The sequence below is a fragment of the Saccharomyces paradoxus genome, chromosome VI, assembly GCF_002079055.1.
Source record: "Saccharomyces paradoxus chromosome VI, complete sequence".
Classification (NCBI taxonomy): domain Eukaryota; kingdom Fungi; phylum Ascomycota; class Saccharomycetes; order Saccharomycetales; family Saccharomycetaceae; genus Saccharomyces; species Saccharomyces paradoxus.
Genome location: NC_047492.1, coordinates 257800 through 283506, shown reverse-complemented (window position 1 = coordinate 283506; position 25707 = coordinate 257800). Strand labels below are relative to the sequence as shown.

The 25707-nt window shown below is 39.8% G+C and overlaps 9 protein-coding genes across 9 annotated transcripts; 5 read left to right on the top strand and 4 right to left on the bottom strand.

The window, feature by feature from the left end:
* Positions 1–2274: 2274 nt before the first annotated feature.
* On the bottom strand, positions 2275–3477 carry IRC7 (cysteine-S-conjugate beta-lyase IRC7; the record flags this gene model as incomplete). Its single annotated transcript, XM_033910229.1, has 1 exon — positions 2275–3477. The coding sequence occupies one exon, from the start codon at positions 3475–3477 to the stop codon at positions 2275–2277; it is 1203 nt and encodes a 400-aa protein (XP_033766120.1).
* Positions 3478–8019: 4542 nt separating this feature from the next.
* SPAR_F01150 (uncharacterized protein) lies at positions 8020–13332 on the top strand (the record flags this gene model as incomplete). Its single annotated transcript, XM_033910228.1, has 1 exon — positions 8020–13332. One exon carries the CDS (start codon positions 8020–8022, stop codon positions 13330–13332), a length of 5313 nt encoding a protein of 1770 aa, XP_033766119.1.
* A 1557-nt stretch (positions 13333–14889) lies between these two features.
* Positions 14890–16347, top strand: HXK1 (hexokinase 1; the record flags this gene model as incomplete). Its single annotated transcript, XM_033910227.1, has 1 exon — positions 14890–16347. The coding sequence occupies one exon, from the start codon at positions 14890–14892 to the stop codon at positions 16345–16347; it is 1458 nt and encodes a 485-aa protein (XP_033766118.1).
* A 263-nt stretch (positions 16348–16610) lies between these two features.
* Positions 16611–17435, bottom strand: RPN12 (proteasome regulatory particle lid subunit RPN12; the record flags this gene model as incomplete). The annotated part of the gene is made up of 1 exon (XM_033910226.1): positions 16611–17435. One exon carries the CDS (start codon positions 17433–17435, stop codon positions 16611–16613), a length of 825 nt encoding a protein of 274 aa, XP_033766117.1.
* Positions 17436–18124: 689 nt separating this feature from the next.
* RET2 (coatomer subunit delta) lies at positions 18125–19765 on the top strand (the record flags this gene model as incomplete). Its single annotated transcript, XM_033910225.1, has 1 exon — positions 18125–19765. One exon carries the CDS (start codon positions 18125–18127, stop codon positions 19763–19765), a length of 1641 nt encoding a protein of 546 aa, XP_033766116.1.
* Positions 19766–20070: 305 nt separating this feature from the next.
* On the top strand, positions 20071–20871 carry PRE4 (proteasome core particle subunit beta 7; the record flags this gene model as incomplete). The annotated part of the gene is made up of 1 exon (XM_033910224.1): positions 20071–20871. The coding sequence occupies one exon, from the start codon at positions 20071–20073 to the stop codon at positions 20869–20871; it is 801 nt and encodes a 266-aa protein (XP_033766115.1).
* Positions 20872–21040: 169 nt separating this feature from the next.
* On the bottom strand, positions 21041–21412 carry KGD4 (alpha-ketoglutarate dehydrogenase subunit KGD4; the record flags this gene model as incomplete). Its single annotated transcript, XM_033910223.1, has 1 exon — positions 21041–21412. One exon carries the CDS (start codon positions 21410–21412, stop codon positions 21041–21043), a length of 372 nt encoding a protein of 123 aa, XP_033766114.1.
* Positions 21413–21803: 391 nt separating this feature from the next.
* On the bottom strand, positions 21804–23786 carry RMD8 (Rmd8p; the record flags this gene model as incomplete). The annotated part of the gene is made up of 1 exon (XM_033910222.1): positions 21804–23786. The coding sequence occupies one exon, from the start codon at positions 23784–23786 to the stop codon at positions 21804–21806; it is 1983 nt and encodes a 660-aa protein (XP_033766113.1).
* Positions 23787–24755: 969 nt separating this feature from the next.
* BNA6 (nicotinate-nucleotide diphosphorylase (carboxylating)) lies at positions 24756–25643 on the top strand (the record flags this gene model as incomplete). The annotated part of the gene is made up of 1 exon (XM_033910221.1): positions 24756–25643. The coding sequence occupies one exon, from the start codon at positions 24756–24758 to the stop codon at positions 25641–25643; it is 888 nt and encodes a 295-aa protein (XP_033766112.1).
* Positions 25644–25707: the final 64 nt, after the last annotated feature.

Here is a 25707-nt window from a genome sequence, read left to right as displayed (position 1 = left end):
GGGAGAGGGGAGTACACCGTAGAAATTTATGATTTGAATGACGAAGATACCATCTATAATCCTTTTCAAATTCTGCTTTTCGTAGCGTCAACGAGCAAAATAGTATTTCTATATCAGAAGTAATATTTCATTAAGAACGAAATAATTTTGTTTATGACTTTTCGCGGGGCTCTTGGATCGTAGCTTCCGCATGTCTGATCATACTACAGCCGTTAAATAAAAAATCTTTTTATAAAGTTACGCAAACCCTTTCGAGATCGCTACAGCTCTAAAATTGATAAGCAAAAAAATGAACTGAAGGTTGCGCCACTTTCAAATTTCACTGCCCTGATTTATGATCATTGTTTGATATTTAACTAAAACGTCACATGTATCTTTTGGAAATAAACATCAGAAGAGAATAGCGTTAAAGAACCCTCGGAAGACCTCTTCAGTATTCGAGACTTTCTGCTCAAACAGACACCTATCCATTCTCTTTGAAACTTCATGTTATCGTTTGGTGATACTTTTCTGTTCGTCAACAATGGTGGACAAAGCACTTTCATTTTATAACCCGTTTTCATTGATTTACCTCTCTTATTCATGAGCTTTTGTACCGTCAAGGGGAAGGTGGCTCCAAGACTCAAGACAAGAACTAAAGGCTCCAACCTTCTATTACAACATTTCTATAGTCAAAAAAGCGTTATAAATGTTACTAAGAAGTAACGATCGTCAATAACCCGCATGAACTTAAACGGATGATATCCAAAAAATCTTAACGGTTACAAGTTATCATGTCTGCACATTTTCCTAGTATGGGCTAGCTTCCTCAGTTTGTCCACTCCTGCCAAATAAAACTGCAATGCTTGTAGAAGTTGACGGTTGGCTCTTTTAATACTTAAATGTCGGGATGACATTATCCACATTCTAGAAAAGAACTGAAAGCTATCAAATAAAGCTCGGCAGCTCAATTTCAAGATGTTTTTGAGTTTGACAGACATCACGATATTAGATGTGAATTTTCTATTCTACATATCGATGCATTTTTAATGAATCTCAATCTGACAGCTTTATCTAAAATGCAGCTGCTAATATCCTGGGAGCAGACTGTGAAATGCATAAGAAAGGACCGCCATCTTTTTTAGCATTTAAAGACGCTAATCTTTCCATTTATACATTTTTTACTCTTAGAACAACGACCAATCATTGTTCATCTTTTATTATTACATAATCATGACTGATATTCATGTTCTAAAATAGTGGCATATATGATGCTTAAATGTGAATAGTAGAATACAGATTAAAACGTAATCAAATACAATACAGCTTGAACCACGAGAATTGACAGTGTAACAAAGTCCTTAATGACAACGTATATAACGAAGAAGAAGTACTTTAAAGTGGTATGGAGAATTATAGACCTCCTCCTGCGGAATCCCAAATCTTTAAGGACGACTTCTAGTTTTTCTGTTTTGTATATATAAGATAATCACCTTTATCAAGAAATTGAAAATCATCGATCATTACCAGGTTCTATTTGTATTCAATCTTTGTAGGAGAAAAATATACCCCTGAAATACGTAGGTTATGGTTATGTGTAGAAATTTTGATTGACACTTTCTGTCACCTGCCGTTATCCATAGTACCATATGTGCTTAGAATAACTGTAACTCAGTTTTGATGGATGATAATATAATAGAGTTCGTGGTAGCACAGTGCACAGGCCCTTCCGTTACTGATGTGACCACGTTATTACTAGACTTCAGTACTTGTCTTGCCACATTCCTATTGTGGTACCTCCTCTTTTTATTGTCACTTAGCTTCAGAGAGTGAGATCACATATCATATTGATATTCCCTCCTCACTGAATAATCCGAACTAAGAAATATTTGGACGGTGAAGTTGAAGCTAACATAGCCTGGTTTGCTGATATTACATTCAGAAACACAAGTGGGCCAAACCAAAACCATTTGCGTTGAATAAGTACGACACGGGTTTTTTCTATCTTTACATAATACAAATTTTTACTTTACTAAATACAATGACATCCTGTGTAGGTGTCATTGCTAATGAATTTAATATGGCGAATCTCTCTATTACAATAAGACGCACAAAAATACTGGTTATCTGTTTAATTGTCCGTAATATGCTGCAGCCAGAACTGAACCCATATCTTAACTGGCAAACATTCAATTGTCAGATAATTTTCTATTTTAGCCTGTACAGGCCAAGATATAGTTGTGAAACTTTTATTGACCCCTTAAACAATACTGCCGGGACATTTAAAAAAAAATATCAGATTTGTAAAGGATCCATAGAAATGTCTTCTGTTAGACGTTCAAAGCCCAACTCAAGGTCCCTTTTTAAATCTGCTAATTCTTCCAGACCCACTTGGATTCTTACTGCGAAACCCTTGTAAGGCCATGCTGAGGCTTTTCTTATTTTAGAAGGATCTACAGGAGTAATTAAGGAATCGTAACCACCCCATGAAAATCCCAGTTGGAAAACTTTCATCTCTTCTACCATTTTCTCCAGGCCGGCCCTTGTGAACCCATTTTTAAAAACAATGGAAAATAAGCCTGAAGAACCTTTGTAATCACGAACCCAGTACTCATGTCCAGGACAATCCTCAAATGCGGGGTGAAGGACTTTCTCGACCTCATCTCGATTCCCGAGCCAAGCAGCCAAATCCAGCGCTTTTCTTTCTACCTCTTTCAACCGTAAGTGCAATGTACGCATTCCTCGCAATGCTAACAGGCAATCTTCGGCACCCGGCAACATGGCCATTGCGTCATAAGTTGACCGCAATAGCGGCCAACATTCTTCATTTGCGGAGGTCAGACCAAGAAGGAGATCTGAATGACCGCCTAAATATTTTGTCCCAGCTTCTAGCGAGATATCAATACCATGCGAATGAGCGTCAAAAAAAAGTGGCGTCGCCCATGTGTTGTCTAGAATTGTCTTTATTCCATGCTTTTTGGCAACGGAAACCAAAGCTGGAATATCCTGAATTTCCATGGTCCCAGAACCCGGGCTCTCGAGGAAAATGACGGCAGTGTTTGGCTTAACTAGTTTTTCTATATCCTTCCCTATTGATGGGTCATAATAGTCTGTTTCAACACCAAACTTGGCCAATAAACCATCACATAGCATACGTGTAGGCACGTAGACACTGTCAGTCATCAGGATATGATCACCAGCTTTAGAAAGGGCCAATAACGCCAAAGAGATAGAACCAAGTCCAGAAGGAGATAGCACTGTTCCAGCACCACCGGTTAAATGTGTCCAGGCATCTTCCAAATTTGCGATGGTCGGAGAACCTGCTGTCCCGTAAAATCTTCCTTTTCTTTGCTCCAAATCACAAAGTTTTTTATGAATGATCGTCGAGCCTCTATACAGAGGTGGATTAACAAAGCCACTTTGCTCATCTGGGTTGCGTCCAATAACACTCAATTGCGTAGTAATACCAAATTTCGATAACTCCGTAAGATCAACCATTATGGCAAGTATTTTGGTTATTGCTGGAATCCTATAATTGTAGTTTCAAAACACGCTGAATAATCGTTCATTGTTGTATCCTCATTTGAGTAGTCTTCTTTTTATATGTCTTTTTCTTGTATGTTTTTGTCAAGAAATATTTAGCGCTGATGAGCAAATTGGCACTTTCACCATTGCGTGAATGTTACGGCGCCTTACAATTGAGTCGATTATACGGAATTTGAACGCCGAAAAACACCATTCAAAAAATATACCCAAAACAAACGGCGAAGTACTACAGTGGAATCGTTATCAATTTTTATCAAGACTGCATGAATGTGCGATACCACGAAATTGAAAAAAATGCTTATCTTTCCGATCTCGACCGGCTTTTTTACTTTCTAAAATATATACCTTCTTCCAGGTACATGGTCACCTTAACCGCAGGCATTTTTTTTTTTTTGAAAAACTTAGCTTCGCCTCGAGCATGCACATTGTGTACTAAACTTTGAAATTTTCAAATTAAATAGACTCTCTAGTTTCGTCAGGAGCCTTTTGGAATAAAAGGACCTTCAGTCCTTGCAAACTGAAGAAAAAGGTTATGCCATAATCGTAATCAAGCTCACGCAACATTTAAGATACCAGCGGCTGAGTCACAATATTTTCGGAAGTGGAATCTTAACCCGTGGTGGTGTAAGTCGTCGGTAAGTAATTAATGGAGAGTCTGAAACTTTTCCCGCAAAACGACTTTTGAACACACAATGCCTACGTACACGCTATTCGTCGAATGGTACTCTTCATGTATCGGCTAACCAATAGTGTCCCAGTTGCTAACGTGGTGATAAAGCTTCTGGCTTCTGATTATGAACAAGAAAATTTTATACTGCTGGCCGCCGCCTAGCGTCATTGTCTCCTCTCCAAAGGCATGGGAGACGATGGCAGTGTGCTAAGATCACGTTATCTCAGATCGAGAGAGAGAGGTATTTCTCACATGTTCCCTTAGCAGCATGTTTTTTACATAGTAAAAAAAGACATGCTCAGCTGGCATGCATACAACCGTACACCCCACGTCATATGGAAACAGCCGTTACGTGTCTTCTTGCTATATAGCACAAGCTCAGCAACCTATCTTCTAAAAATGATTGTTCGTGGAATGATCAATAATGCACCTAACTGGTGAGAATACCTTAAGGTCTATTAAATTACTAGCGCCTTTTTTTCATCTTTTTGTTCGCCCTTTCCTGTAAATATTCTCTTGCATGCTGTAGTTCCTTAAAAGAAGGCTTCCTCTTCTTTTTCTGCCGAGATGAACTTGGTGGATTTGCCGCAGTTATCATTGAGAAGGTAGCGATAACGTGATCATTATCGATCGTGGATCGTTGGCTACCGTACGGCAAAGGCGGTGTACGTCTGCGAAGATTTTGCAGAGTAGCCTAGAGCTCTATGTTGCAGTTATGTATATATATATCTGAGGTTATTTTATCGAAACAAGCAATGAAGGCAATTTGTCACTCTCCAGCGGTTCAAACGCAACCGGAGGGACCACAGCGATAGCTATGTGATTTAAAATTGCTCAGTACTCTTATCATTGTGGCAATATGAAGGAGAGGTAGAGGCCGGTATTGAGGTGCACATAACTTGATAGTTTCCTCCTTTCCCACCCAGGTAATATTCTTGCTACCGTATGTAATTTTATGCACATCCTATTGGGATTATGAAAAGCCAATTGCCCTGTCAAAGTCGTTACGGGTCGCCAGTATTGATTCTTGTATACATATAGAAATAAATTCATGGAAGAGCCGATGTGTATTAGTTGAGTGTATACCTCAAAGGTCAAGTGATACATACGATCATGTTCTTATTTCGTATGAAGTTCGCACGGCCATAAAAGGTTAAGTCCTAGAAAAGCACTTTTGTTGGCTTTTGGGCCTTTTGAGCCTTCTGGATTGAGGTGGTGGCAGGCACATTGTTAAACCACAGATTAAATCGGCATTCTGACACTTTTCTAAGGCTCCTCAGATGCCCCTACTCAGTATCGGACAGAACTTCTAGAATCAGCATCAAAACTAGTCATTGGATTTCTTTAGCCATATATAAGCTTCTGCCCATTTATGTACAGTACCTAAAGTCTGAAGAAATCTTATAATCAGCGCCGTGACTTTCGGTTCAATTCTCCTTCATAACATGGCAATGCAGCAGTAAAATTGGGAGGACAATGTCGAATGAAAGTATATAACACCAAAATTTTGGCTTTATCGTACTTCCGCTAACAGATGTTTGTATAATTCGACGTAGCGGGTGGCACATAGTTAGCATATTGGTTACATGCCTAGTTAAAAGTATAAAAATCATCAAAATAAGGCCAGCAAAAATTCCTCAAAATTGATACTCCAAGCTACTATAAAATCACAGCAATCTTCAAGTGTGATGAAATCACTTCACTTTAAACAAGTTAGTGCAGTGTGAGTTCTTCGTTTCTCACTCGGCTGCTCATATTTTAGGAAGATTCTTTCGAGAAATTTGAAGCTCTACGAGGTTAACCGAAATTTCCGATAATTGTCTATTTATTCTTCACTCTTTTCTTTTCATTAAATCTGTTGTCTTTATCTCTTTCTCTTTTCCAAAACTTTTATCTTTCATTGTATATTATACTTTTTCGGAAAAGGACCAAGAATCTCACGACAGAAATAAGAAGCTAGCAGGATTCATAAATATTACGCATATTACATACTGAGTTCCAAACGGGTCACCAGCGACAAAGAAGCCTAGGTGTCAAGAAACTCATCTTGTGATATATACTAACAGGCCAGAACAAAAATTAAGTTAGGTTTCTATGTGTCATCTTAACTAATTGCCGAGTCTAAAATATTGCTGTATTGGCCATATTTATGATTGTTTGCCTGAAATGACTATAATATATTATATATATATATGCTTCATGGACTTTATAATGGCATTATTTGCTATAGTACACACGAAATACATTTAGCTGCAGTAAAGTGTGTGTTTTTCAGTAATACAACCGAAGCAAGTATTAGAATAAGAAGATGTGATTGTGTTGGCAAATTTGAAAAGTATTTATACTGAGTATGACGGAAGGATTAGTAAACATCTAAATAGCGATGCAAAGCACCATACAAGTCTGAATATATTGAGTTTTTAAGTTAGAACATTTTACATAAAGATAACATGCAATTGGAGAGCCTGGATCTGATAAAAAAAGTACAAAAAAGGCGTAGTCAGGCAGTATCATTCTTTCTTTGCAAGCACGAGGTGTTTGAAAGTAATCATTGTATGTAATTCGTTTTCTTCTTCTCCTCCGGATCCTTTGGTCAACTTGATAAACAAATGTTAAAAGAAATAGAATTGTTGAGGCTGAAATTTCAATTGGTCAAGTATTCCACCATCCCCCCTCCCATCTCGGCCGCGAAATTGCCGTCAAGAAATTCTGACTTAATAGTCATTTCCTCTTTTCTTTTTCCAAATCTATCGGAAATGACATTATTACCAAGATTCGTAATTGAGTCTAAATAAAATCTTCAAGAAGACTTTCCGGCGTGATTGCGCATACCTTTTCTCCAGTTGTTTGTCTGTCCTCATTATAATATTTTCTTTAGGGTTTCCGATCTATTTCCCCTCACGATGTAGCTGAATTTTAGCTTCACTGTTTTTGTCTTTCTTTTTTCTTCGATCGCTTCACATGCGCCTTAGCGGTGCACCGTCAAAAAACCTTAATACTTATTAGAGTTGGTATTCCTTTGTCGTTTCTTTTTCTATTCCCGGCATATTAATAAAGTGAAAGCTACGATATCTTCTGTGAGTAAACTAACGCTCCATATGTTTTGTCCGTATTAAGAAATATTACCTTTTGTGTAATTTGACGTGTACGGCAACAAAATCCATAATTTTTCTTCGATTTAAACGTGTAGGAATTGAAGATTTTATAAAAGTTTATTTTTTTTCCTTTTGAAAATACGCTCTGATGTAAGCAGCATTCGGTAGAAGTGACTTTACTCAGATCCGAAAGTACACTTTTTGCGGTTTAGGGCGTCCTTTTAAGGTTCGAATGTTGCTAAACTTCCTATCGGTTACGCCATAGTCGAGTTTATTCTTTCCCTTACATGTTTCTCAGTTACTTTCTTAACAGCGATCAATAGTGCCTCCTGCAGCTTTCCCGTCTTTCGAAGTTTCGATCTAGGCTTGGTAATTTAAAGCAGTTATGAGTCGGTTAAAAATCTATCATTAATTTCGAAAATGAAAAGCTTAATCGAGCCATTGAAGCTCTTGTGCTTTTACCTACATGTGCACAAAAAATACTTTCCATTACGTTAACACCCTATAAAAACTTCGTGCAGATCTTTTCGAGAAAAAAAAATTAAATGCTAAGAAGAATACGTATAGAATTAAGGAAGAAAAGTAATGAATGGTGACATTACTTTGCTATAAGTATATATAATACCAGTTAGATCGAAATGTCATCTTTTAGATACTTTCCATCGAAGTTTTAGCCTCTAGTGTCTGTTTCAATCTTTAAATGAACAGCCAAAAATAATCCGATTTTCAATGAGAAGTTTGATTTTTATAACGCTAGTTTTAGCGAGCATTGCTTTGGCTCTAGACGTCATAGAAAAGAGTAAAACAATTACCGTCTCGACGAACTACCATGAAAAGCTCACCATTGAAAAAGGTGTTTATTTAGGTCTCGTAGGAGGTAGCTTCCACAACTTTTATTCGGATGTGAAAGTACACGGTGGTCTCTATGTGAGTACGGATGATTCTTCTATTAGAAAAAACAATCGTTTAGTAGGAAGCTTTGAGAATTATTTTAATACTGTTATAGATTTGAAGAGGGACACCGTTTCGAATTCTTATATATGGGAGGGTGAGTCGTTTGAAAACATGGGAAATATGAGTATGAGAGGTACACCTTTTGCCTCTAGTAATTCCCAGAGTTTGACATTTTCATATTTCAGTAATTCCGGATTCCTACAATTTGTGGACACAGGTTATCTGCAGTTTGGTAAAGAAGATGGTACTATAATAAATACCGGTACCATCGCTGCTCAATCTGATCAATTTAACCATATCTACCTTATTCCACAGTCTAGCATGATGGGTAACGGGTGTCTTTGGGTCGGAAGTTATTGTATTTTTTATATAGAGGATTTGGATAATATTTCAGTGGAGGACCAGACTATTGTTCTGTCATCAGAACCCAACGCCATAGTACTAGGAGGTTTCACAGACCCTCCTAGTCGTCACCCTCCAGTTACATCGTTAAAAATCAGAAATTTTAATAGCAAGACGTCAATTTGGTTCCACGATAATAATCCAAAAATCAAGTCATTTGAAAACGGAATATTAACTGTGACAACCATTGGCCGGAAATATATTCTAGACGTTGGGCCTGGATATACAGGGGATCAGTTTTCCATGACTAATACCCCGGTGACTACTCAACTGTGGCAGGAAGGTAGGCCAATTAATGCCGGAGTATTACGTACTACAAAAGTTAAGCCTACGCTATCTGCATACCCAGGTTGCCTTCCCCCTCAAAGCATACCAGATTTCAACAGCTTCAAGACACTTCCATTCCGTGATGCTGAGAGCCTGCCTAACGGCCGCCCCACTGTAACCTCGAGCCGTATTTCAAGTAGTGTTGTGGGTAGTTTAAGCAAAACTATCATAACCACTTCTATTTCTTCCTCGACTGCGGATAATCAACATGTAGATGTCTCTTCCAATTTTCCTTCGAGGACGGCTAGTGAGACCGCAACTGTTTTTTTCAGTTTTAGCTCTAGTGACTATTCCTCGCAACCATCTGATTATATTGCCAGTGCCTCTAGCGGTATTGATGGCCAAACTGTGACTAAACCTACTGGCTACACATTTCTTGACTCGTCATCTCAACCTTCTAGTTATGTTACTTCTGGATTGGATACAACAAGCTACCAATCTTCACTGGATGGGAGCCAATCCGTGAATGTACTTTCCAATTTCACTACAAAGGTTTCGAGTTATTCTACTTTGATTTCGTCTGATACTACATTTGCCCAATATACTTCAGGCGTTTTATCTACAAGCAACAGTCTTTCCTCAAACGATGCTATTAGCCGATTTACCGAAACAACCACTCAACCGATAAGCAGTAGCAGCCAGTATTTCAGTAATTACGTAGACCAGCTTTCGAACGAGGTTACCGTAATTCCTTTAACCACTACTACCAGTCAGTCAACAGGCGAAGTGGTCGCTCAATCCTCAGGATATGTATTTTCTCTTTTATCTGGGAATAATACACAATTTACCAGTAAGGAGGCATTAAGTACAAGTTTTGATTCTTCAGTAGCAACCAAATTTGCTACTTTAAGCACTTATAAGCAATCTTCGGATTACTTGAACAGTGAAACCGCAACTGCTCCTCCATTTTTGAGCTCCTCGACTATAAGCTTTCCAGGCAGCGGTGAATTTAAAAGTCATTCTCTAAATCAATCTCTCAGTGTAACTAACCTTCTTTCAAGCTCTCAAACGGCGTTCGGAGGAAACTCTCTCGGCCAATTTAAAAGCCAAACCCCTTCTGGTAGTTCCACTACTGTAGCTCCGCAACCTGGTAGTCCGACTTTAACTCTTTTGAGTTCTAGTACTGCAGCCGAAAACAGTGCACCTAAGGAAGCTCTAAGCCCTACCTCTTTTCCTGATATGACTACTCGAGTTTCTGGCGGAGCCACTCCAAATGTTTCAACAGTAACATCATTATTAACAGATAGTGCCGATGACGAACATACAAGTACAATTACTCAAATTTCAAGTTTTAGTGATAACTCAGATATTAATATTGCCACCCCTTCCTTAAGTTGTTCTTCCAATCAATTCTCCAAGCACGCTTCCCCCAGTTCTATAAGTAATATTGTCACACAATGGGAAAGTACGCCAGACAGCCCATCTTTGTGCACTATTACATCAGCATGTTCCAGCGCTGTTATTACTGTACATTACAGCAACCTTACTCAATATGCAGCTAGCACATTAGCTGCGGAATACTTTACCCGTAGTTCACCTACTTCCTTCGAAAGTGGTAATAGCAGGTCTACGCTTGATTCTGTGAAGACGGGTTTAATGAGTTTTTCTAATCAGCCCTCGAGCAATCCCTCAATAACCACTTCTAGTCAGGTTTCAACCGGTCCTACAACCTCAGTAAGTGCTTCTAGTCAATCCTCGAGCGGTTCCCTCATAGCCTCTTCTAGTGAGATCTCAACTAGTACCACACCTTTAACTAGCTCCACTAGCCAACCTTTGAGTGATTCCTCCATAACCTCTTCTAGTCAGGTTTCAACTGGTATCACAACCTCAGTAAGTGCTTCTAGTCAATCTTCGAGCGGTTCCCTCATAGCCTCTTCTAGTGAGATCTCAACTAGTACCACACCTTTAACTAGCTCCACTAGCCAACCTTTGAGTGATTCCTCCATAACCTCTTCTAGTCAGGTTTCAACTGGTATCACAACCTCAGTAAGTGCTTCTAGTCAATCTTCGAGCGGTTCCCTCATAGCCTCTTCTAGTCAGGTTTCAACTGGTATCACAACCTCAGTAAGTGCTTCTAGTCAATCCTCGAGCGGTTCCCTCATAGCCTCTTCTAGTGAGATCTCAACTAGTACCACACCTTTAACTAGCTCCACTAGCCAACCTTTGAGTGATTCCTCCATAACCTCTTCTAGTCAGGTTTCAACTGGTATCACAACCTCAGTAGGTGCTTCTAGTCAATCCTTGAGCGGTTCCCTCATAGCCTCTTCTAGTCAGGTTTCAACTGGTATCACAACCTCAGTAAGTGCTTCTAGTCAATCTTCGAGCGGTTCCCTCATAGCCTCTTCTAGTGAGATCTCAACTAGTACCACACCTTTAACTAGCACTTCTAGTCAATCCTCGAGCGATTCCTCCATAATCTTTCCTAGTCAAGTTTCGACCGGTACCACAACTTCAGTCAGTGCTTCTAGCAAATTTTCACATACCCTCACTACTGGTAGCCCAACTGATATAGTTAGTAAAAGTTCGGATATCTCTAGTCCATCATCTTCCAATACTGTTACCACCGTTTCGCACAGTAATAATACTCAACATGCATCCAGCACATTAGCTGCAGAATACTTTATCCGTGGTTCATCTAGCTTCCTCGAAAGCGACAGTAGCATGTTTGCATTACAATCAACCTACACAAGTCTATTGAGTGTTTCTAATCAACCTTCGGGTGATTCCCGCATACCCTCTTCTAGTCAGATCTCAACTGATATCACAACTTTAACTAGCTCCATCAGTGAAATCTCGCATACTGTTGCCACCGAATCTTTGACTAATTCAGCCAGCCAGCCTTCAAGCCGCACTGCTATTGAAGTATTTATTCGCTCTGGCAGAGAATCCTCAAGCGCTGTTGCCCCCAGAACTTCTAATATTATTTCTGGCCCATCTTCAAGCACTTATTCTCTCTCCTCAAGGGACAACATCTTGTATTCATCCACTATATTGGTTCCCTTTGCGTCATCTGATTTGTTAGAAAGTCTTAAAAAAAACTCTTCAGGCTCAGTGGCTAGCTCTGGCCAATCATCTGCTCTATCTGTCCATTCTACATTAACCGATCCCACTCTGGTCAATCCTCCTATGCAATCGTCAAGAATTCTGACTACCAAATCTGCGAGTCATATTGTGAGTTATTCTTTGACCCTATCGACTTTCGACTCACTAAACAAAGGTAATACGGTCATTCCAACACATCCAACAGTCGAAAAACTAGCTAGTTCGACCGTTAGCACGTCAAGGCATGGTTCTACAAGTGTTTCCCATATTTCGGATAGTCAATATTTGAATAAAGCGAATTACACTACTGCTCAGCAAGTGGTTCAATCTTCCTCACTGTCCTCTTTTGAACCCAACATTTCTAATTCATTCTCCACTTTAACAACTTTCACGACTATATATAAAGAATGGACCGGCACTTTCATAAGCACGTATTCTACCCAAGTATCTACACTAAATGTCAATAAAGCTAGGATGGTGGAAAGGGCAGTTGGCGATTCTGGCAGCAGAGTAACGATAGAAATTATCTATTATGTTGAAACTCCAAAGGCCAATGAAGCTCTACTAACTATAAATGCAAACAATGGTGCCGCTTCTTCGCAAACAATTGGAAATATCGCAACAGTTACCTCTTGTAGTTCCTATGTGTATACTGGGGTCGTCTCTCCGGCTGTTATTTCCACTGTTACAACAAAAATTGGAGATGCTATCACTGAGTTAACTACCTGGTGTCCATTTTCCATGCCTGACTCCGCAGATAAAACTATAGAGACGTTTGTGACTTCTTCGTTATTAAACGTCCATACCGACCTTGCTTCTACTACTACCAAACATACTTCGGTGCCTACGGCAAATAGTAATACAGTGACGAAGGATATGACCTTGCGTCCAAGTTTTGGCACTGAATTAGTATTTGGTACAACTAGAGGTACTGATATAGCTGTCACGCTAGAATCTATCAAAACTGCAATCCCACAAAACACTACACCCGGGACTAAAACGCATGAGAGCAGTCCCTCTCCCGCATCAAAAGCTACTACCCCTACCACTTATGGAAGTGCTGCTGTTATTATTCCAGAATTTTCTGTGTCCAGTACTAATGTACCCTCTTCTGAATCATCACTGGTTACCGTACAATCTGGTCTAACAACTTCGTTCATGAACAGCCCACGTTCCTGGAGTTATTCTTCAAGCGTAATTGCTTCTAATAGTACTTCATTCCAGCTATCAAGATATGCTGGCACAGCTAACAATTTAGTATCCAATGGCTTATGGAGTGTTTTTGTTTCCACTGTATTGTTGGCGTTTTATCGATAATTGATATGTCACTCTTGTAATCTCATACCCGCATATTTCTATCGCATATTTACGGTGCTCACTATATTTTGTTACCTTTTACCATATTGATTATCCTTATTCACATGCCTTTGAGGCCTTGCATTACTTTTCGGTTTTTCTAGTTCCATAACAATTGTATATTATCGTATATCTTATTTGTACTTCAAAACAATATTTAACACATTCTTTATGTTTTTTCCGCAATTGAGTAAATTCACGGGAAAAAAAGAGGAAAAGATGAATTTATTTGTTTTGCTAAGAAAATGCCTTTAACAGGACGATAATTCTCAAGAAAGGCCTGAATTTTCCTTTTCGGCTCTTTACCGTCACTCCTGTGCATTGCACCCTACACATGGCGTGTCGAGTCAAAATACTGTACGTCAAAGGCTTGGCTGGTGTGTTTTCTTCCATGCGCCATTCCGTGCTCGCCGCGGCTTCGCCTATATTCTACCAGTGCTCCACATGTATATTGTTTAACAACCCCGGAACATCTTCAGCGGCAGTTGTTCAGGAACAAAGCCCGTGTTGCAAAAAAAAAATGGCGTGGGGTGGGGTGATCATCCTGACCATGGGATGCAACTAGGAAAGTCGAAACCCACCCAGCAAACTACCGTAATTTCCTCTTCAGAAAACAAGCTCGACTTTTACCCCACGAAGCCTAACCATCGAAAATAAGACAGAAAATAGCAACAGAAGCAGATAGTCAAAATTTTTTCTTCACCGCAGTAAAAGATTTGGCGCCCACTATTCTCCTTGCAGCTGGTCTTACCTCGAACTTTTCTTTTTAGTTTTATTTTCATTTTTTACTTTTTACCCCGCATCCTGCAAACCCCGGAAATTTTATTAGGAATAATTTATTTCCTGGTAGGAAATAAACCGGAAAAATGAAGATTTAGACGCCTTTAAGGAGTATGTGTTCCTGTCGTTTATTCACTAAAATTCCGGTTGCCCCTGGCCAGATCTCAGTGTAGCAGTGACGCGTGGGTTTCAGGAAGAATGGTAGTCCCCCTTTGTTTTTCCGCATTGTGTGAGCTTCTTATGCCCCTGAACCCCACTATTCCGCCCCTGTGAAACTCCCGCACGTGTGCCCCGTTTGTTGGAAAGATAACGAAACACCTTGCTGGAGCAACCAGGGAAAATACCCTGGTTGCAAAAACCAACAAAAGAAAAAATAGAAGACCTAAGAACTATGTATTTTTTTAAGGGGGTTGATGAAAAACTTTCTTTCCCCCCCCGGATTTTGGTACCTTAGGACCGTTGAGAGGAATAGTAACAAGGGCAAAGCAACAAAGATCGTTCTCAACTGCTTCTTTTCCCTCCTTTTCTTCAAAGAGGAATATTTCATATATAAGCAATCGGATTCTCGTCCTTGGGAACATTTCACCGCTTCTTCACTTCGTATTCATCTCTTGATTTTCGCGTAATATAGAATAGAAAGCAACAAGAAACAATTGTGACTTGTAACACTCAATTAGAATTCTTTTCTTTTTAAATAAACTCACCCAAACAACTCAATTAAGATACTGAAAAAATAAAATGGTTCATTTAGGTCCAAAGAAACCACAAGCTAGAAAGGGTTCCATGGCTGACGTGCCCAGGGAATTGATGGATGAAATCCATCAATTGGAGGACATGTTTACAGCTGACAGTGAAACCTTGAGGAAAGTTGTCAAGCACTTTATCGACGAATTGAATAAAGGTTTGACTAAGAAGGGAGGTAACATTCCAATGATTCCAGGTTGGGTCATGGAATTCCCAACAGGTAAAGAGTCTGGTAACTACCTGGCCATTGATTTGGGTGGTACTAACTTAAGAGTCGTGTTGGTCAAATTGAGCGGTAAGCATACCTTCGACACCACTCAATCCAAGTATAAGCTACCACATGACATGAGAACCACGAAGCACCAAGAAGAGTTATGGTCCTTTATTGCTGACTCTTTGAAGGACTTTATGGTTGAGCAAGAATTGCTAAACACCAAGGACACCTTGCCATTAGGTTTCACCTTCTCGTACCCAGCTTCTCAAAACAAGATTAACGAAGGTATTTTGCAAAGATGGACCAAGGGTTTCGATATTCCAAACGTCGAAGGTCACGATGTCGTCCCATTACTACAAAACGAAATATCCAAGAGAGAATTGCCTATCGAAATTGTAGCATTAATTAACGATACTGTCGGTACTTTGGTTGCCTCCTACTACACTGACCCAGAGACTAAGATGGGTGTGATTTTTGGTACTGGTGTTAATGGTGCCTTCTATGATGTTGTCTCTGATATCGAAAAGTTGGAAGGTAAACTAGCAGACGACATTCCAAATGACTCGCCAATGGCCATTAACTGTGAATACGGTTCCTTCGATAATGAACACTTGGTCTTGCCTAGAACTAAGTACGATGTTATTGTCGACGAACAATCTCCAAGGCCGGGCCAACAAGCCTTTGAAAAAATGACCTCCGGTTACTACTTGGGTGAATTGCTGCGTCTAGTGTTGGTCGAATTAAACGAAAAGGGCTTAATGTTGAAGGGTCAAGATCTAACCAAATTGAAGCAACCATACATCATGGATACCTCTTACCCAGCAAGAATCGAAGACGATCCATTTGAAAACTTGGAAGATACTGATGACATCTTCCAAAAGGACTTTGGTGTCAAGACCACTCTACCAGAACGTAAGTTGATCAGAAGACTTTGTGAATTGATCGGTACCAGAGCTGCCAGATTGGCTGTTTGTGGTATTGCCGCTATTTGTCAAAAGAGAGGTTACAAGACTGGTCACATTGCCGCTGACGGTTCTGTCTACAACAAATACCCAGGTTTCAAAGAGGCTGCCGCTAAGGGTTTAAGAGATATCTATGGATGGACTGGTGATGCAAGCAACGATCCAATCATAATTGTTCCAGCTGAGGATGGTTCCGGTGCAGGTGCTGCTGTTATTGCTGCATTGTCCGAAAAGAGAATTGCCGAAGGTAAGTCTCTTGGTATCATTGGCGCTTAATGAAAAAAAAAATGTAATGAAATATAAATGTGTTTTTTCTCCCTTATTATTATTATTCTTATGAGTGATGCCCTTATGTTTTTTTTTGCGGTCTAGATATATGTAAATATAGATACATATATATATATATGTATAATTCTAGCTTATAAACATTGTTAGATTGTTATTAGTATAACTTCTTTCTATTGACTTCGTTTTTTGAGGGATGAAAAGGTGTTTATTTTGTAATAATCTTGTGACTATATTGTATATATATGTACATATTACACAATATTTTCAATACTTATGGCATAATCCATTGTTTTTTCAATAATATTTGTCTTTTGGTCTTCTTCATGCATCATTTCGTCTTCGTAATCGGCTGTCTCCTTTGATTGGTTGTTAAAGTAAACTTTCGAGTTGACAATAGGCCAGTTTCTCTCCAGCGCAAATTTTTCGGTTTCCTTCTCATTGTTAAAGAAGAGCAAAGCTTTTATGTTAGAGAGAGGGAGGAAATCGTAGGATAGCTCGGTATTCTTAGCAATTTCGTCTCTTATGGCCGATTTTAGAATATCGGTAAAGGAGTCGAATTCTGTTATATTCTGCGACCCGGATTGCAGAAGATCCCATGCCTTCTGGTATGAGCCCTCCATGAGCCATCTGTCCAGTTTGATAGGATAAGACAAAAGCGAATCATCTTCCAAGTTCTTAATATGTTTATCTAGATACTGCAATTCCGAGTGAAACTTGGTTGTGCTATTCTGGGACAATAGGTTCAACAAATACAGACTTATCAGCTTCGACTTCTTGTCAGATTCGGATAATTTGTGGTTGTTGCTGAAGTAGTAAGGCTTCAATTGGTTGAAGTAATTTTCAAAGCTGTCAAAATCAAAGGTCTGGATACTTGCAAGGGCACCCACTTCCAGGATCCTTTTAGTAATCGTCAAATCATTTAGGTAGATATCATTTTGAATGGATAGGTCAGGTATTAAAAGGTTATTTTTGATAAGTTCGATCTTGATTGGGGGCAAGAGCTTCTCGCACGCGGCATAATCGCCGTTTTCGAAGGCTATGCTTAACGATTTGGTCAATTCGGCTAACGAAGGCATTATGATAATTTATTTCTGCTTTCAATGGTACTACGTTGGTTATATTTTCAGCTTTCCCTATTAATGCAAGCTACAACTATAACCGGTGGCAAATAAACATGTGGAATGGAGGAAAGCCGACAGGGTAAGCAAGATATTGAAAAAAAAAGGTTAGATAGTATATTTAGTTAGGTTGCAAGCTTGAGAAAAGCAGGAACTTCAGGGCAAATAGAGCGTTCAATTAGGGCCATCACATATCTTATAAAAGTGTGAAATGCCGTAACTAATTGCTGCTATTTAGATTGTTACAGTCGTGTCACGGTAAACGTGTGTTACAAGTCGCATGCTATTTAAGTACAGTGTTGCCGGTCTGTTAAGCTGTCTTGTATTTAGCTTTTCTTATTTTAACATTTCTATTCTTTTATTTGTCTTTGTAAGGATTCCATTCTTCAGTGACCCTTCGTTTAGGATACCGTACGCCATTGTACTTGAATTATAACATGTTCCTGCCATGAAAGCTAAGGTGCTTCTATTGTTCTTCAAATTCATATTTTACCATTACCCGCCCTGCGCGTTTGCTTTTTTTCAGCAACGGTCAGCGAAAATCTAGAAAATCTAGTTGTTGACACCTCAAGAACAAGGGCAGTTAACGTCAGTGTCGAATATAGATCACATTACAACGCCTACAGCTGCGTCAGAAGGGATATAAAATGGTTGTTTTGGCTGCTTCTATTACTACACGTCAGGGGAAACCTCTTCTATCGAGACAATTTAAAGATCTGTCCAAGGATCGAGTCTTAGAGTTGTTATCCAACTTCCAGAATCTAGTCTCCGAGATCTCGTCAGACCACACATTTGTCGAGGACAAGCATGTCCGTTACGTGTATAGACCCTTTGACAACTACTACATCATCCTTATCACAAACCGCCAGTCTAACATCATCAAAGATTTGGCCACATTAAATCTGTTTTCGCAGACAATCAACTCCTATTTGTCTAGTTTCCAAGACCAAGAGATTTTTCACAATGCCTTTGAGATTTTGTCTTCATTCGATGAAATCGTGTCGATGGGCGGTTACAAGGAGAACTTGTCATTCACCCAAGTGCAGACATACTTGTCTATGGAATCTCACGAAGAAAGGATTCAGGAGATTATTGAGCGTAATAAAGAGATTGAAGCTACTGAGGAAAGGAAGCGTCGTGCTAAGGAAATCGCAAGAAAGGAGCATGAAAGGAAACACGGGTTTATGTCTTCAAACGGCGATTACGATGGCGCCAACAGATTTATGGCCAGTAAAGATCCCAACGTCACAAACGCCATCAACAGTTACTACTCCCACGCTTCTCCCGCAGCACAACAGTCTTATCTACAAAGTGCCCATGCCGCTGTTGCTGAGGTGGCGCCAATGGCCTCCCCAATCGCTACTTCTCAGCGTACAGGGTCTTCCTCCACAGGCGGTATGAAGTTAGGTGGTAGTGCCGGAAGAAGAACGGGTGCCGCACCACGCCCAAGTGCAATCTCTTCTGCTTCTTCTAGCGCACCTCCTCCTCCGGAAGAGGATGTCCCAGAGAACAATGGTATCTTGATCTCTATCAAGGAAGTAATAAACGCAGAGTTCTCCAGAGACGGCACCATCCATTCTTCCGAATTGAAAGGTGTCTTAGAACTAAGGATTAATGACCACGACTTGTCTCACTCCAACCTAAAACTGGCTGACTCTATTGACGTTCGCGATAAATCTTTCCAGTTTAAGACCCATCCAAACATAGATAAGCAATCGTTCCTATCCACTAAACTAATCTCCCTGCGTGATAAATCCAAGGCTTTCCCAGCCAACGACCAAAGCTTGGGTGTTCTAAGATGGCGTAAAATTGCTCCCGCAGAGGATGACTCATTGGTTCCTTTGACTCTAACTACTTGGGTTTCCCCTTCCGAATCACAACAGGGCTTCGATGTCATCATCGAATATGAAAACGTCCTGGAAACAGAACTTTCTGATGTGGTCTTTACCATTCCAGTGTTCCCTCAGGAACCAGTAGACATAAATACAGAGTCATCTACGTGCTCCGACGCTGAAGTTGTCAACATGGACCAAGAAACCGGAACTTCCATTAAGATTAGCAAAATCGGCGCCAACGATGCGGGTGCACTAGCGTTCACCATTGAAGCCCCATACGAGGACGCATTGTACCCAATGACCGTTTCCTTCCAAGAATCCACGAGAGATAAATCAGCTAAGAGTTTCACCGGTATGGCCATCCAATCTGTCGTCATGGCCGATGACCACGATCAAGAGCTCCCTTACGACGTCATTACCTCCCTGAAATCAGATGAATATCTTGTCCAATAGTACGTTACATTCACATATAAAATACTAAAGTTATATACACGAACTAAATAAATAAAAGATTGAGGTAATCCTTTTGTCATTCCTTTTACGTATAAGAAATATATATACCGTCTTTTTTATCTTCGTTATTGTTTTTCATTTGCGGTTACCCGTCAGTCATTTTATTGAAGATATCCTAGCTTCTTGGTTTAGAATTTGCCACCTTAAATAAGTACATACAAAATAAAGTATGTCTAGTAAAAGGAAGGGGATAAGTAGCGGAATACATACATCTTCCATCAACAACAACACAACAACCAACACGAATGAATCACGATCCTTTCAGTTGGGGTAGGCCCGCAGACTCTACCTACGGGGCTTACAGTACACAAATTGCCAACGCGGGCGCCTCTCCCATGGCTAATACACAGCAGCCTATAGTGACAGGTACTTCTGTCATATCAATGAAGTATGACAATGGGGTTATCATTGCGGCAGATAATTTAGGCTCATATGGTTCACTTCTAAGATTCAATGGCGTGGAGAGGCTTATTCCCGTGGGTAATAACACCGTTGTGGGTATTTCCGGTGATATTTCTGATATGCAACACATTGAGAGGCTATTAGAAGATCTGGTAACTGAAAATGCGTACGATAATCCTTTGGCGGATGCTGAAGAAGCACTTGAACCTAGTTATATTTTTGAATATTTAGCTACCGTCATGTACCAGCGAAGATCAAAGATGAATCCACTTTGGAATGCCATCATCGTTGCCGGCGTACAATCCAACGGTGATCAATTCTTAAGGTATGTTAACCTTCTAGGTGTTACATATTCTTCTCCCACTTTAGCCACAGGATTTGGGGCACACATGGCAAACCCGCTATTAAGGAAAGTTGTAGATCGAGAATCTGATATCCCAAAGACCACTCTACAAGTTGCTGAAGAGGCAATTGTAAATGCCATGAGGGTTCTTTATTATAGAGATGCCCGTTCTTCGAGAAGCTTTTCATTGGCTATAATTGACAAGAATACAGGTTTGACTTTCAAGAAAAACTTACAAGTTGAAAACATGAAATGGGACTTCGCCAAGGATATTAAAGGCTACGGTACTCAAAAAATTTGAAAGAGTTCATTCCCTTTCTTCATCAGATGCTCATTTTTTTTTTTTTCAATTCATAATATCACCACTCTTCTCTTTTCCTACGTACCTACGTATTTACATAGATATAATGATATGTATAAAGAAACCATAAATTAACAAAAAAAGATTATAATATCACTGCATCTATCCTTCACCATGCACCACCGCTATTTATGCTTTCTAGCTCGTTCTCATTAATGGGCTTGTACCGAAACCTGGCAGGTAACTCGAAAATGGAAGCAAGCTCATCTTTCTCCAATGGCCTGTCAATGAATGCGGAGGCCTTCGAAGAGTTGAGACTAGTCCTAGCACTATGCTTTATTGGCACCACACGAAATGGCTTATAGTTTTCCATGAATTTACCTACTGGAATACACTCTTTGCTTCCAGGTAACATTCCGTTGGTAGCGCATGGATGAACAACGATTTCTGCTGCGTGCTTCACTAAGGGATGTCTTGCACCAACAAATTTTATCATCGGCTCATACGCATTCTTCGCTAATCTTATAGGTGTAGCAATCATTTCCTTCTTCTCTTGTACTTTTATCTTGCTTTTACTATCGGTTAAAAACCTGGGGAAGTACTCCTTAATGGTTTGCTTTAAAGAATTCAATGCGGCTAAAGATGGAAAATACTTGTAAGATCACTGAAATACTGCAATCTGGCTAAAAGTTTAGTCTCCACTATTCTTTCTTTCTTTCTTCTTTTGTTGATACAACTGATGCATTTCGATATTCGAGTCCCTTAGTCATATTATTGTACTTTTAATGTGATCTTGAGGGGAGCCAATCAACGAGCGGTTTTACTTGCACGTGACCAAGTATCATAACAATAGTGAAATCCTGATTAAAGAATTTGGTAATTAAGTATATTGTTGATTTGTTTTAATGCCACCTAGAAGGGTGTATGAGTATCTATGTAGCAGTATGACGGTGAATAATTACATAACGAACGAATATTTCTGTTAATGAAAATATGACTCCAAATAAAATGACAAGAATAAACCACCATGTAACACGGGCCATGTTTCTTTCAGCAACAGAGTCGACACATATGTCAAAGAATTCCAGGAAAACTTTACAACGATCATTTAGTACTTGTACCCTTTGGTCAATTTCCAAATACTCCCTCATCGCCACGTAAAGTGGATGCAAACTTGGTTCGAACGACCAAAAAAACTCAGGTGTATCCAATATGGTAGATGAAAGGTTAACATCCACTCTTAGTTTAAAAAGCTTCCCTGACTTTTTCAAAAGCTGCTCTCTCTTTAATCCGAGGGTACCGTATAATGCTAGTCTTTTCGGTAATTTCGTGACTGATATCAAAATCGGTGAAATTCTGGATTCAAACCTTGATAATTTCGAGGATTGGGCGATGGCATGTGATAGTGTCAGTTCAATAATGTGGTCGCCTGAACGCAATGTGACAATATCGTTGAAAATTCTCGGCCTTTCGGTATCCCTATCATATTCGAAGTGGAATTGTTCAGTTTCAATATCCTGTTCATCCAGTGGCCGGATCATTAAATTCTTATAGTCTGCAAATGTTATATCGCCAAGAATATTTTTCTCTTGAATCTCAGTAAAGTTCCAAAAAACAATAACGCCATAATGGAAAATGAAAATTTCTGCGTGTCTATCATTGCCTTCATGATCATTGTCCCTATGCATTTCGTATACACGGTCAAAATCATCCTGTGACGAGGGTGGTGGTGATGGTGTAGATGCTGATGAGGGTGGTGGTGGCGAGCGAGAAGACTGTGCATACCGGTCCTTACCTTCAACCGCATAACTTTTACTTTCACCATCACTATTATTATTGTCGCTACCGCTTGCGTCACTGTCGTTCTCCTTCTTTTTCAGCATATTTATTCTTTCTGTTCTTTCCCGTTTTTCTATTTCTGAGGGAGTTTCCTCTGCGAAAAATTGTGGTTCCATAGGATTAAAAGAGTCCTGCTGACCTATTGGATTGGGTAAATGATCGGGGACTATTGTGGTGTCTTGATTAGTGCTATTGTTATTGCCGTTGGTTTCTAGTTCGTAATTGTTATTTGCATCTTCCACAGTCTCGACTCCTGAGTAATATTCATAGTGATGATCTCTCTGTTCGCTTGTATCTATTAAATTATCAATCAATGTCTTACCACCCACTGTTTTCTTCGATATGTTTGATTTTATTCTGAAACCGCCTTTACCTGGTAAAAGTGGCAAAGTATACGCAACGTATAAACATTCATCATACAATCTTGGTGAAACCTCATGAGTCTCCTGCAGAAATTTATACAATTGGTTAAGATTGAAGCCGTCAGCAACATTATATGCAGTGATTCTTGCCATGGATTTTTCTCTTGAGTATCGAGTCAACCGATCGGAGGAATTGGACTTTATAGAGCCCACCTTCGGCCTTCGTCTATCCAACGCGTTTGTTGGTAAAGTTTGAAAGTGGTTCAAGTTATCGTCTTCAGGTATCAGCACCAACTTTTGTGAAGTCTTCGATGTTCTTGGAGGTAAGGGATTGATCATCTTTCTACGCGAGCTTAACCGCTCGTAATGGTGAGGCCTATCACTTGAAGAGCTGGATAGCCTTTCCTCCCTCCTAGCGGAGGGAATATCCGAATTATCAGACAGAATATTATCTATGGATATATCGCTAAACCTGCCAGACGATCGCCTTCTTGGGTGAGTAGGATTCTGCAGCGGAGAAGGACCAATAGCGGAAGAGCGAACGCCTTGAGACCTAGTAAGTCCTTTGTTCTCCATATTCTTCCTGCTGCCAGCAGCATGGCCAGCGAACGGTGCACTCATTCTATTCTTGGATGTTCTTGCATCTGTCACCAGGATAGAAGGTGACCTTTTCGGCATCTCCCCAGGAGATGGTTGATTGGCCTTATAACTCATGCTTTTGTCTTAAATAAAAGTTCTTTCCTTTGCTCCATATGAATTATGCATACGAACTCTCGATTGGTAAAATCTTGTATTAAAGTGTACCTGACCTGGTTTTGTTTTTCATGTAGGTTTTTCTAGCCAGTTTTACTCTAAATTGTCACTTTTTTCTAGTGGTCAATGTGAAAAAAAAAATTTTGTATGGATAACTATAATTACAATAAGTATTCTTCTGACTGTTGAACATGTATCTGAGGCCGATAGTCAGGCTTTCATAAAGGTCTTGGATGTGGCAGAAACCTGATTTATCTTTTAATTCTTTGTTAGGCCTCATTTTCATCTTTAAAAAACAGGTTTGTACCTTACGGAACCTACCTAGAATGAAGTGAAGATTTTGTTCCTTTTTAGAGTAATCTCATGTACTAAGCAAAATTCTTTCAAGACAAACTTTTTACAACAATTGAGGTGTTAATTCGATCTGCTTTCTCATTCACAAATATTCAATGTCAGGTATATAATGCCAGTGACAGCTAAAAATTACCGCATATTAACTATTAAATAGTAGTGACTTCTCCTTCGTACACGTTTCGATTGAATGCACTACTAGTCGGTTATCATCTGCCCTGACCATTTATTTTTTTATCAACTTTTGAAACTACGAAGATCGGAACTACCATTGTAGTTATATATTTTGAGATTGTTTTAGCTTCTGTGTCGCAGCGTTTTATGCACTTGAATACGTAGCAACGAACCCCGGCAAGACGTGAGTTCACATGTAAAAATATATAACCTACGTTGTTAATGGTGTGATACTGCGCTCCAAAATATTTGCTTTTGCTGACGCCGGTTGGTTGAGAGCCCCCATTATCATGACTCCTACCGCAGTTTTCGTATATCTTAGGCCATAAATTCGAAAATTAAAGACACCAATTAATAACGCAACAAAAGAACACAGAACTCAGAAAGAACATACCAAAAAAAAAAATGCCTGTCTATGAACACTTATTGCCTGCTAACGGAGCATGGAGACAAGATGTCACCAATTGGCTTAGCGAGGACGTTCCCTCTTTTGATTTTGGTGGATACGTCGTTGGTTCCGACCTGAAGGAGGCCAATTTGTACTGTAAGCAAGATGGTATGCTGTGTGGTGTCCCCTTTGCGCAAGAAGTCTTTAATCAATGCGAACTACAAGTTGAATGGTTGTTCAAGGAAGGCTCTTTGTTGGAGCCTTCGAAGAATGACTCCGGTAAGCTGGTTATAGCTAAAGTTACTGGGCCTGCCAAAAACATCTTATTAGCTGAGAGGACTGCCTTGAACATCCTCAGCAGAAGTAGTGGAATTGCCACCGCCTCACATAAGATCATCAATTTGGCACGTTCGACCGGTTATAAGGGGATCATTGCGGGGACAAGAAAGACTACACCGGGTTTACGTAGATTAGAAAAGTATTCCATGCTTGTAGGTGGGTGCGACACCCACAGATATGACCTTTCCTCTATGGTCATGCTTAAAGACAATCACATTTGGGCCACTGGTTCTATAACAAACGCAGTGAAGAACGCCAGGGCAGTGTGCGGGTTTGCTGTGAAAATCGAAGTGGAATGTTTAAGTGAGGATGAAGCTACGGAGGCCATTGAGGCTGGTGCAGATGTTATCATGTTGGATAATTTCAAAGGTGACGGTTTGAAAATGTGCGCCCAAAGTCTAAAGAACAAATGGGATGGTAAAAAACATTTCCTCTTGGAATGTAGTGGAGGCTTGAAATTGGACAACCTCGAGGAGTATTTGTGCGATGACATTGATATTTACAGCACCAGTAGTATTCATCAGGGTACACCCGTGATTGATTTCTCACTCAAACTAGCTCACTGAAAATGCCCAGTCTTTGATTTTTACTTTTTTTTATTTACATATACTAAATAAGATCAAGAAACTA